Source organism: Phoxinus phoxinus (genome assembly GCF_949152265.1).
Source record: "Phoxinus phoxinus genome assembly, chromosome: 6".
Taxonomy (NCBI): domain Eukaryota; kingdom Metazoa; phylum Chordata; class Actinopteri; order Cypriniformes; family Leuciscidae; genus Phoxinus; species Phoxinus phoxinus.
In genome coordinates, this window is record NC_136881.1 from 14,929,123 (window position 1) to 14,941,204 (window position 12,082).

The 12,082-nt window shown below is 36.8% G+C and overlaps 2 protein-coding genes across 12 annotated transcripts in view; both read right to left on the bottom strand.

Annotated features, from left to right (window-relative positions):
• The window catches only part of gria2a (glutamate receptor, ionotropic, AMPA 2a), a 35,920-nt gene extending 35,599 nt beyond the window's left edge, over nucleotides 1-321 (bottom strand). For all 6 annotated transcript variants that reach the window (XR_013798120.1, XM_079616818.1, XM_079616817.1 and 3 more), the window contains exon 1: nucleotides 48-321. Coding sequence is in view for 5 of the 6 variants with exons in the window: in XM_079616818.1 (XP_079472944.1) it covers nucleotides 48-120 (73 nt within the window). In the remaining variant the exon portion in view is untranslated. The remainder of the gene's footprint in view (nucleotides 1-47) is intronic.
• A 4,246-nt stretch (nucleotides 322-4,567) lies between these two features.
• The window catches only part of glrba (glycine receptor, beta a), a 32,430-nt gene continuing 24,915 nt past the window's right edge, over nucleotides 4,568-12,082 (bottom strand). For 3 of the 6 annotated variants that reach the window (XM_079616822.1, XM_079616823.1, XM_079616824.1), the window contains 4 exons: nucleotides 11,061-11,213; nucleotides 9,600-9,748; nucleotides 7,417-7,575; nucleotides 4,576-6,085 (listed from right to left, as the gene is read on the bottom strand). In XM_079616822.1, coding sequence (XP_079472948.1) covers nucleotides 5,789-6,085; nucleotides 7,417-7,575; nucleotides 9,600-9,748; nucleotides 11,061-11,213 — 758 coding nt within the window. In that variant the 3' untranslated portion in view covers nucleotides 4,576-5,788. Of the gene's footprint in view, nucleotides 6,086-7,416; nucleotides 7,576-9,599; nucleotides 9,749-9,885; nucleotides 9,957-11,060; nucleotides 11,214-12,082 lie in introns of all 6 variants that reach the window. The other 3 variants (XR_013798121.1, XR_013798122.1, XM_079616825.1) reach the window with 3 other exon arrangements.

The following is a 12,082-nucleotide window of genomic DNA, read 5'->3' on the forward strand; positions in this document are numbered from 1 at the left end:
TTTGATGAGCATGATCTAAAAGGCGTAGACAGGTGGAGTGCGCTCACCGATTTGGACGCTTGGAGATCCGCCGAGCGTCAGTCCCCATAACGCGGGGAAAAGGAGACCCGACAAAATCATCGTCTTCTGCTTATCCACGCGACCACATCCACCAAACGCGCACTGTTCACAAAACAGCGGGAACAATATAGAGTCGACACATGTTAAAATAAACCACAGTTAAAGCGCAGAGGCTCTCGTTAGTCCGCGGTGCTGGTGAGGGAAAGAGCGGGCGCGATGATGCGGGAGTCTTGCTCTCCTCCTTTGCGGCTCCGTCCCTGAGACTCGTTTCAACTCAGTGGACACGGTAAGAATACTGATGAAGACGAAAAGAACCGAGTGGAGCCGAAGCTGCTCTTATTTTGAACGCGCGCGCGCGCAGCAGAGAGAGGCGCGCTCTCGCTCTTGGACATCGGCTCAGCTGCTTCAGGAAATAGGAATTTTTAATTTGTTTAATTATAGCCTATGTCCCGTGATTTCTTATTGTTATAAATGTATTGAATTAGAAAAGGCCTAATATTTGTCCACTATGAGGCAGAATGGTGACGGATATTCTCCTGCAATCCAATAGGCTTGGGCTCCACCATCTTCTGTAATACAATGAACTGCTTAACCACCTCCACCCTGACTAATCAATAGCAGACATACTCCCATTACACATATTACTATGAGCTCTTCAAACTTTTACAGACCAATGACATATTGGTCTGTAGAGAGATGGAATCAGAATCCCTGTATAAAATAGTTTGCAGTAGTTTATCATATTTGAATGTAATTTACAGTTGAATATATTGTGCATTAAAAAGCCATTAAAATAATCATTAACCTAATGATTCACATACTTAAATCAGTGAAAACAAATAGCTGAATTTGACTTTTTTTACTGTAGCTTTGGTTGATGTTATCTTAATATTGTACTTTTTGATAAAATTGTTGAGGACTTTTGACCTTGTGGTCACAGAAATGGGTCAGTATATAGGCTACATAGAATCTGAGCAAATCTCCATTGTGCTTGTGAGCCTTTTTGTATAAGGAACATTCTAACAAAAAGGAACTGAGTTATAAAATAATGATGAACACATCAAGATGAAACAAGTGTAAATATCTTTAAAAATACACCACAGTTCTAAACAAACCCTGAACCCTCGATCAATTATAATATTTAAAGAGTTAGTTCACCCAAAATTGAAAATTCTGGCATTAATTACTCATGTCGTTCCAAACCCATACGACTTTGTTCATCTTTGGATCACAAATTAAGATATTTTCATCAAGATAAGGTATCATCAACATTAAACAGCATATAAATCAAAAATGCCTAATGTTACTAGATGAAATGTCAACCCAGGACGAGGTCTGTGCAAGCTTTGGGGATGTTGATGGACTCGATCTACTCCATATACGTTTTGATCATCGTTCTGAAATTTATCCAGACGTAGCCTAGTTGTCTTTGACAAAAGTGCGATTTCTCAGTTTGCTCCAAAAAACTATTTTTTATGTAACACCCACATTCAAGTGTTGATACTTTTTCACTTTTGATATATTGCATGTTCAGATATTTATTTAAAAAAAATTCTGGAGGCAATTATTTATTTATTTTTAATTATCAAAAATGCTGGCGTGGCTGGCAATTAAACAAAAAATGCTGGCGAGGAAAGTTAACATATCACAAGGATGTGCATAGACTAGAGTTAAAGCCAAACAGTAGCCTATCAGAACACAGCTAATTATAAATTGACTTCAACAAAACATCAAACAAAACAAGTTTAGATATTGAAGAAGTCTTTAGGTGCCTTCATGAATTGTGCTGTTTTAACAGCAATTGTCCAATACTGCCATATGGCTATTCAAAATCTGCTTGCAGCAAAGTAGTTCCCAGCACAACCAGCAGAGAGCATTGAAGTGCTGTGGAAGCCTGATCCAGCACATGCTGAATCTTCTACAGGGATGTCCAATCTTGCCCATTGTCCTCCAGAGTTTAGCTCCAACCTGTCCTAACACATTTGCCTGGAAGTTTCTAAGACTGTGTCCGAAATCACTCCTATACCCTTATATAGTCCTCTATGAGGGGACATCCATTTGTCGTGGTGTCCGAAACCATATCGGACATTCTCAAGTGCACTCATTCAATCTCATAATGCACCTTAAATCAGCGGTGTCCAATCCTTATGTCCTAATTCTAGTCTACCTACTTATGTCCACTTATGCACAATTCAGAATCTTTCCGGAAGAAGTAGCTCATACGGGTTATTTTTACCTACTCTTTTATGAATACTGTGAATCGTACATACTTCTTTTGTCACATACTGTTTTTCGCCTTCTATGGACATATGCGATTTCGAATGCAGTCCTCTAGACCCTTTCAGGCAGGTGTGTTGAAGCAGTTTGGGGTTAAACTCTCCAGGACGGCGGCCCTCCAGGAGCAGAATTTGGACACCCCTACACATATTCCAAACTTTTAATTATTTTAAGACACCATTATTTTAAGCCCTCATGTAACAAGTGTACTTTACTTCAAGTTCATTTTATTAAGTATACTTATGTAAAGTTCAAGTATACTTTACTAACTTGTAAGTGTACAATTTCAGTACTTCTTGGGACTAAATTGGGCCACTTTTTAGTGTAGCATGTAAAACTATGTGGAAAAAAGTATTTATTTGGCTACTCGATGGATGGAGATTGGCATGGAGTACTTTCCATAAGATCATCTCTCAATGCAAATCAAACCAGCTGTTAGGCTAACTGAAATAAAACCATGCCAATCTCCAGGTATGGTGAAGGGTGTGTGATGATGTGGGGATATTTTAATTCCAAAGGCCAAGGGAACTTTATCAGGATGCAGAGTATCCTGGATCCATATAGTAACTGGCCTTTAAAAACAAAAATCTGCCTGCCTCTATGGGAATTTAACATAGGGGTGTCCAAACTTATGCACCCTGTGATTTAAGGAAGAACATTTATTTATTTACGATACATTATTCATTCACAAAGAAAATTGGTGTCCTTAAAGGTTGGATTTTTCCTATTTTTTTAAATTAAGGCATTAAGTTCAATTTCCAAAAGATGATTTTTTATTCCTCTTTTTAGTCAACTTTAGCATGGGTGTCTAAACTTATGCATAGCACTGTATATATATATATATATATATATATATATATATATATATATATATATATATATATATATATATATATATATATATATATATATATATATATATATATATGGGAGTATACTGCAGGCAGAAGGAAAGAAGATAAAATACTGATAAAGTAGATGGTCTGGATCAAATTATATGTGCCTTCCGAAGCGTCAATTAAATGACAGTCTAATAAATTAGGAGTAGGAATAACACATTTTTTTTCTAGCTTAATTAGTTATCTTTAAGAGTGTGTTCTTCTTGGTAGCTGTTTTGAAAGAAACAAATGGCACCATACTTAAGAACTGGCTCGATAATACTTTGATACAGAAGAAGAAGAAAATGTTTTAGTTTATGAATAACTAAGTCTCTTTTGACAGCACTTGTACTGTGTGTTGATTGAAGTTGAGATGTTTATCCAATGTAATGTCAAGATATCTGTAATGGTCCGCCCTTTCAACCATCTCTCTGTTAATGATAATATTTGAAGGATGGATTGTTCCTTAGTCTTTGAAATATTATCATCACACCATGTACTAAAATATGCTATGGAGTGTTGATAGTCCCAAAAAAAAAAAAGATGAATATTCTTATTATTGAAGTTCTTATTAAGCAGTGTAAGAATGGATGTATCATCTGCATATTTAAAGTAATGAGTAGTGCCAAGTACTCTGACAGTCATTTGAATAGAGAATATAAAGAAATGGGCTACGTACACACCCCTGAGGGGCACCAGTGTTGAGAACAATGGTGGATGATAATCCATCGTCCACCTTTACCACTTGTGGTCTATTAGAAAGAAAAATACAAATCCAATGTATTAGAGGTGATGGAACTTAGTTCCTTGATTACCTGTGACACTGGATTGAATTAAAGGCGGAGCTACAGTAAAGCCAATGAAAAGAAGTCTGGCATAATTTCCAGGGATATCTACAGTAGGTGTTGAATTAGACAGTGCAAGAGACAAGCCACTGCATCCTCATTTTCTCAAAGCATTTCATTATGATAGAGATTAATGATACAGGCCGGTAGTGATTTAACTCTGATGGATGAGTTTTTGTGGGGGACAGGAATAACAACTGATGTTTTCCCTATGACCGGTATTATTGAAGTGCAGATTGTTTGAAGGAACAGAAAATGAAGAATGGGGGTTAATATGAAGTCAAAGAACCCAACATACTGTATTTATCACAACCAAAAGTGTTGCACAATGCATATGCATTAATTAGTAGGTCTGTATTACACTAACACACACACACACACACACACACACACACACACACACACACACACACACACACACACACAACTAATTAATTAACTAATAGCAAAACATAATCTTGAAAAATAATGGTGAAATTAATGTTACTGTAATGAAGTCCACTGAAGGCAAGTTTGCAGAACCCATGTGCAGTTTATTAACATAAATGTAGACAAAATATACAATAAACAAAGACTTTGACATGAACTAAACTTGAACAGAAACACAAACTTTTTACACGATTACATTAACAAAGCCAGAAAAAGGAACAATGAAACAAGAAGCATAAAGTAAAATAAAACATGAAACCAAATCAAAAACAACATGACAGTAGTAATACTGAATGTAATACATCTGTCCACTGATGAAGCCCAGTCCTACAAACACATAAAAGTATTTAACTAGTATTCATCTAGATATCTCCTAAAGGAAATACCAGCGCTTGCTAGGCAGTAATACTGTACAATTTGATATAGTCTTTCTGCATAAAATAAAATGCTGCAGAGCCGTTGTCATGACAGTGATCATGTGTCTTGTTTTCAGGCGGCTGCACACAAGATTCAGCACTAGTGCAGTGTAAAGGCAGTTCAAAACGGCTAAAAGTAAGACAGGAGTAATTAATTCAGAATGCAAATAGATGTACGAAAGAGGACAACCAGTTGTAATTCAGCATGGAAATATTACAACATGATTGCAGTTGGTTACGATTTATGTACAGAGCATTTTATTAAAGCACATATAGGCTATTAGATTTTGACTGAAATGATCTTCAAAAAAGTTTGAACGCATGTTGTTTGTATGAGTCTGTACATTAAGTTGCTAAATTAATATGAGAAGTTTAAAACAAATCCCTGAACAGAATGTCAACAATCCAAACATATGTTTATCCAAAATAATATAGACAAGAGAATGCCGTTGATAAAGGATCTTTATTGTATGGCTCAATAACAGCAGTTTAATCTCTTTTCATCACAGACTCATATGCAATAAGCCCATTTTGAAAACTGCATGCTGTCTTTGTCCAGATCTTATACAGTCCTTTATTCCATAAGCACATTCTCGCCTGAGTTTATAAACAACCGATATTTATTAAAGTGTTGGCATGGGACACTATCTAGCAGCTTGGGCCGAACATGGCTGAACACACACTGTCTGTAAAGTCATGCTGCTCGTATTAAAGACACACATCTCAAAAAGCGACTTACAAGGAGAAATACAAATAAGCAGGACTATTTAACAGACATCAAAGACTGTAAAGGATGAACATTTCGACACTTTGTTCATGCTTAATCATCGCCCTCGTCAACATAAATGCACACACACACACACACATACACTCTCTGTCATGGCTACAGGTAGACAGACCAGTAGATGACATTGAAGAAGAGGAAAGTGAAAGGGAACAGAGCGCGTGCATAGAGATCGACCCGTTTAGCAGCGGACGGAATGACGGGTTTCGGAGGTGCAGGCTTCTTGTTGTTCTTGGTCTGTGATTTGCCGGAGGCGTCTGTGACCTCTATGGGCTTGCCGTAACAGTCGAAGTTTGAGAGTTCGAAATCTCGCGGGAGAGAACCGACAATGCTGAAATCATTTGAGCGCAGATCTGATTTAGAAGTGCACACCTTCTTACTGCGGTTTTCTACAACCTACAAAAGCGTGAAACACACAAAAGACATTTAGACATGTCTGTCCATCCATCCACCTATCCATCTATCTATCAGTCTTTCCATTTGTCTACCCATCCATCCATCCATCCATCCATCCATCCATTTATCCATCCGTCCATCTGTCTACCTATCCATCCATATCCATCCGTCCGTCCATCGGTCTACCCATCCATCCATCCGTCTATTTATCCATCCGTCCATCTAACCATCCATCCATCTATCTAACAATCCGTCCATCTGTCTACCCATCCATCCATCCATTTATCCATCCGTCTATTTATCTGTCTACCCATCCATCCATTTATCTATCCATCCATCCACCTATCTATCAGTCATTCCATCCGTCTACCTATCCGTCCGTCCATCTGTCTACCCGTCCATCCATCCATCCATCTATTTATCCATCCGTCCATCTGTCTACCCATATCTATCTATCTATCTATCTATCTATCTATCTATCTATCTATCTATCTATCTATCTATCTATCTATCTATCTATCTATCTATCTATCTATCTATCTATCTATCTATCTATCTATCTATCTGTCTACCCATCCATCCGTCTACCTATCCGGCCGTCCATCTGTCTAACCATCCATCCATCCATCCATCCATCCATCCATCCATCCATCCATCCATCCATCCATCCATCCATCCATCCATCCATCCATCCATCCATCTATCTATCTATCTATCTATCTATCTATCTATCTATCTATCTATCTATCTATCTATCTATCTATCTGGGTTACTGTGTTAATCTGACAAAGTATAGAGAAAAGGAAGTCAAAACCAACAAGTGTATTGTCAATTCGGTCAGTTAAATGCAAAATGAAAACCGTATGATTGGACCACTATTTTATTCACAAAATGACAAGTTTCTCATGAACTTCAATCTCATGCTTTTTCAGTCATTCTATCAAGATATTTCTCTTAAATATTGTTTTTAATATGACCTCTAGCCCTTATTCATACACACACGCAAGTGCACACACTTGTGAACCCCTGTGCTGCTCAGTCATAGCTTCAGGCCTCAGTGCTGTCGGGTCACATTACTCTCAGTCCCCCAGAATCCTCTGTTCTTCTCTGCACCCATGTCCCACTGAGCACGCCCAGAGCAGTAGACTCAATTACAGCCATTCCATCTCCCCATGTACCCATTAACACACACACATTCATCTTACATAAAGAGAAGGCATACACACATCATACATAGAGAGAACGCAGTCACACACTCATAAATGTATGTGAATACAAACATTAGAGCACACACACATACAGATATGTAAGGAATACATGCGCATACTTACACTGACCTGTAGTGTGCTGACGTGTACAGGGGTCCCACCAGTACCATTGGCACTGTTAGGTTTGGGTGGTATCTTGCTCTCTCTTTCTATTCTAGCTTTCTCTTTCTCAGCCATCTTAATTTTTTCTTCTGCAATGCCCCTGGGACTGTTCAACATCACCTGGGACACAGCACAAAAAAAAAAAGACACTTGGACACTCTAGGGCCACTTACACAGAACGTGTTTTTCAATTGTACTGCGCTTTTTTTCGATAGTTTTTTCTATGTAAACGCATTAGACCAATGTCTTTAACCTTGTGTCTTGCGTCCACGCCATTCTAAAAAACACAGCACTCAATATTAAAATAAGTTCAACTTTTAAAAACCAACTCTAGACCTTGTGGTTTTTTCATTCCACTGACCTGCGACTCATGTTTTTTAACCACAAAAATTATTTGTGTCAATTGCCCCTAAGCCACACTTTTTGTACGAATATGAAGTGCCGTTTGTTTTAGAGAAGTAAAGTACATTTTTAATCAATACATTTCACGAGAACAATTTTGGACACTTTCTGACACTCAAACTTCATAAATAGTGTTCATATTAGTGAACACTAACCAGTGTTACTCATTGCCCTTTGTACAATTACACCTGTTAGAACCTAAGGGAAGCTTAAAGTCCCCCTGTAGTCGATCATTTTATCACTTAAAAGGCCCCTGGGGCGGAAATGCCCCTAAATAATGTTAAACATATTACTGCTGTGTTGATTTTACCTGTTACAATTCATATTCATAATAAATATTTCTTCACACACAAAAAAATCGGATAATATTTGTAATGCAGGAGGTTTCTGTTATCACTCCAGGTCAGGTCACTTTTCAAATTTCTTAATGTTAAGCACAAAACTAAGAATACATTATTCAGTAATTGCAGAAAGCAAATAGCAGTATTTTCTGGCTCTGTGCTCCCGGAGCTGACCCCCCTCCCCCTCTTTTTATTTTTAGGATTGATGGACAATGTAACCACGGGAACTGTATATCTGTACTATCATGGTTCAGAAGGAGTTCATTGCTTCTTAGTAAGAGTTTTTCTTGCGGTTGCTGTTCTGTTTTCAGGCTTTGATTACTGATCTATTTTCTCCTCATTTCCATGTCAGCCTTTTTTACTTTCCTATTTAAGGAACAGCTATACAAGACATTTTGGGTTCTGGGATAAAGTTTTAAGAGTCAAAGTAAGAGTCAAATGGCTATGTCTCAGACAAACAGATTCAACATAAAATATCTTTTGTGCAAATAACAGCTTACACATAAACAACACATACTGTTTTGAATGGTGCTGTCCGTGGTACTGAACAATATTATATATAATATTCACTCATATTGCGGAATAAGAGGTAAATACATACACAAATAAATACAGATATGAGATATAAATATAAAGGTATATATATATATATATATATATATATATATATATATATATATATATATATAAAGATGCATGAAGTTGTACAAACTCATGTGAAATAGCTCTGGATAAAAATTAAGAGACCACTGCAAAATTAGCAGTTTTTCTGGCTTTACTATTTACACTGTATGTATGTGTTTGAGTAAAATGGAAAAAAAAAATATATATATTCTATAAACATTTCTTCCAAATTTCAAATAAAAATATTGTCAATTAGACTACAGCAATTATTTACAGATTTATTGATGTATTAATAATGTATTTATTCAATCTTTACATTTGTAAAATTATGCAAAAACTATTAAAACAGCATTTTAATTATGTGTTTTTAGGGTACATATAATGCTACCTCTAAAATATACCTAAGCAAGACAAAATAGTCTGTCATTTTACTATAAAATTCAGTGTCAATCTCACCACAGAACGTTATTAAAATACATAATTTAAATGAGGCTGAAATGAAAATCGAATTTTCCCTGTGATGAAAATGTTCATGTTCAGGAAAAATGAATGACAAAATAATATGTGATGCATGTTTGTCCACTGTTGGGTACTGTTAGCAGAAAAATAAACTAGTGAGAGTGTGTGAAATGTGTATTTTAAGCAAGTTTATTTTAAGCAAGTTTAGTCCACAGGGCCCTAAGTGTGAAACACCCATATAGTGTGCTGAAGCAGCTGTTAAATCTGTAGTTCTGCAGTGTTTCAATGCAAGACAACAGCAGACATGTGCATACACACCTGAACCACAGCATACTCCACAAGAGAGCCAAAACCATACAGCAAACAGGCAATCATCCAGATATCAATGGCTTTCACATAGGAGACCTTAGGAAGTTCAGATGCTAGAGATGTACACTCAGACGAGAGCGACAGAACAGACAGAATACCTAAAGAGAGAGTAAGATGGGGGGAAAAAAAGACAAATTTCTCATGTAGTTGCATACATAAATCACTTCACAGTGCCCTGATCTTGAGCAGATATCTTGAGTTTCCTTTAATAAAACGCTTTAATTTTAAAACTGACCTGGAATTGACAGCCATCCCTGGAATGGACAGATGAACAAATGAGAGAAAGGAATGAAGGAGAGGTGGAGCCTATGAGAGGAGGAATATGGAGAGATGAGAGAGGAAAAACGGGTTGGATTTCGGGTAATCATGGGAATGACTGACAGATGAAGTTCCCAGTGCAAACATTTTTTTAAATCTGTGAAACAAGTTCACGGCTATGAACCATTGTGGAAAATATTGTGATGTTTAATTCAAGATTGTTTCGACAATTGCAATTAAATGCATGTGTTTTGTTTCGATGGCTCCCACTTTATTTAATAAAGCTTATTTTATTGTAAAAATGTGACTAATTTTGTAATCATTGCGTACGGTTAGCTCCCCAAGAAATTAATACTTTTATTCTGCAAGGATTTATTTAATTGATAGTAATGAAAAGATAACAGATTGACAGTAAAGACTTTTACATTGTTACAAAAAAAAAAAAAAATCTATTTCAAATAAATGCTGTTCTTTTGAACTTTCTATTCATTAAAGATTCCTGGGATTTTTTGTTTTTTTGGTTGAACTTTATTTTACAGTACATGCACTTACAGTGTACTTACCTTAGAATATAAGGTAACTACATGGGATAAGGTTAGGTTTAAGGGTAGGTTCACGGTTAGTACCTTTATTACCCAGTTATTGTAATAACTATAAGAAGTACATAGCATATACATAGGGAACAGGGCTGTAAAATAAAGTGCTATCAAAATGTTTTATGATTTTCAGAAATATTAAGCAACACAACTGTTTTCAGCATTGATGATAATAATAAGAAATGTTTCTTGAGCAGCAAATCAGCGTAAAATAATGATTTCTGAGGGATCATGTGACACTGATGACTGGAGTAATGGTGCTGAAATTTCAGCTTTGCCATTACAGAAATAAATTACTTTTTAAATTATATTAAAATAGAAAACTGTTTTAAAATTTAATATTTTAATAATATTAGTGTTTTACTGTATTTTTGTGAGCATAAGTGAATTATTAGGGATTGCTATTACCAAAGCCTGCAGAGCTGATCACCTTGGTCACATAAAACCCCATGGCTTATAAAATCATTAAATGGGCAATGTAATGAAGAATAGTATCTCTGATATGGGTCATCGAACACAACACAACAATTTCAGCTCCATTTGAGGGCCGACTCACCTAAGGGGACTCGGGCTGCACTGGCGTCTGGGTTGATCCAGAAGGACAGCCATGATAGGACGACAATGAGCAGGGTGGGAGCATAAACCCCCATCAAGTAAAAGCCCACCTGCCTCCTCAGAGTGAAGATGACCTCTACACATGTATAATAACCTATACATTTTGAGAGGGGAAACAAGAGAGATGCATAACATTATATCAAGTTCTTGAAAACGTTGCACCATATCTTCATAATTCACTTTGCAACAAGATGCTTTCTATGTATAGGTTTTATAGTTTTATCCTTGTTCCATGACTTAAACTTTCAATCTTAAAATATATATATATATATATATATATATATATATATATATATATATATATATATATATATAAATATAGCTGCAAGCAGCGATTACGGGCCCAAGCCGGTGGCACCGCCACCCTGGTGCCTTTAGTTACACTAAAGGCACCGGGCTGGCGCTGCCACCGGCTTGGGCCCTCCATCGCTGCTTGCAGCTATATTTATATATATATATATATATATATATATATATATATATATATATATATATAATATATATGTATATATATATATATATATATATATAAAGCCGCCACCCCCGTTGCCTTTCGGGTTCCTGTGCACGATGGGCAATAACGTAACCCCGCTTTGACTGTCGAGAAGAAGTCTGCTTTAGAGCTTGTATCAGTGTGAGTCTTTCTGCTCCCCTCCAAACACACACAGAAAAGGGGGGGGGGGGGGGGCTGTCTGTGTGTGTGCCCTCCCTCCCTCCCTCCCTCCCCCCCCCACACACACACACAGAGAGAATGGCAGGGGGAGAGAGACAAAACCACATTCAAACCAAAATATCTGACTTCCTGTTGGTCGGAGCTTATGACTGTAAATGAGAAAGTTGTCCGGATCGATAAGCATAATATACAGACCGAGTTTTGTGACTGTAGGTAAAAATAACCCCCCCACTTTAGTCAAAAGTATCTTGAAAGTAACACACTTCCTGCTGCCAGTTGGTGGCGCTATA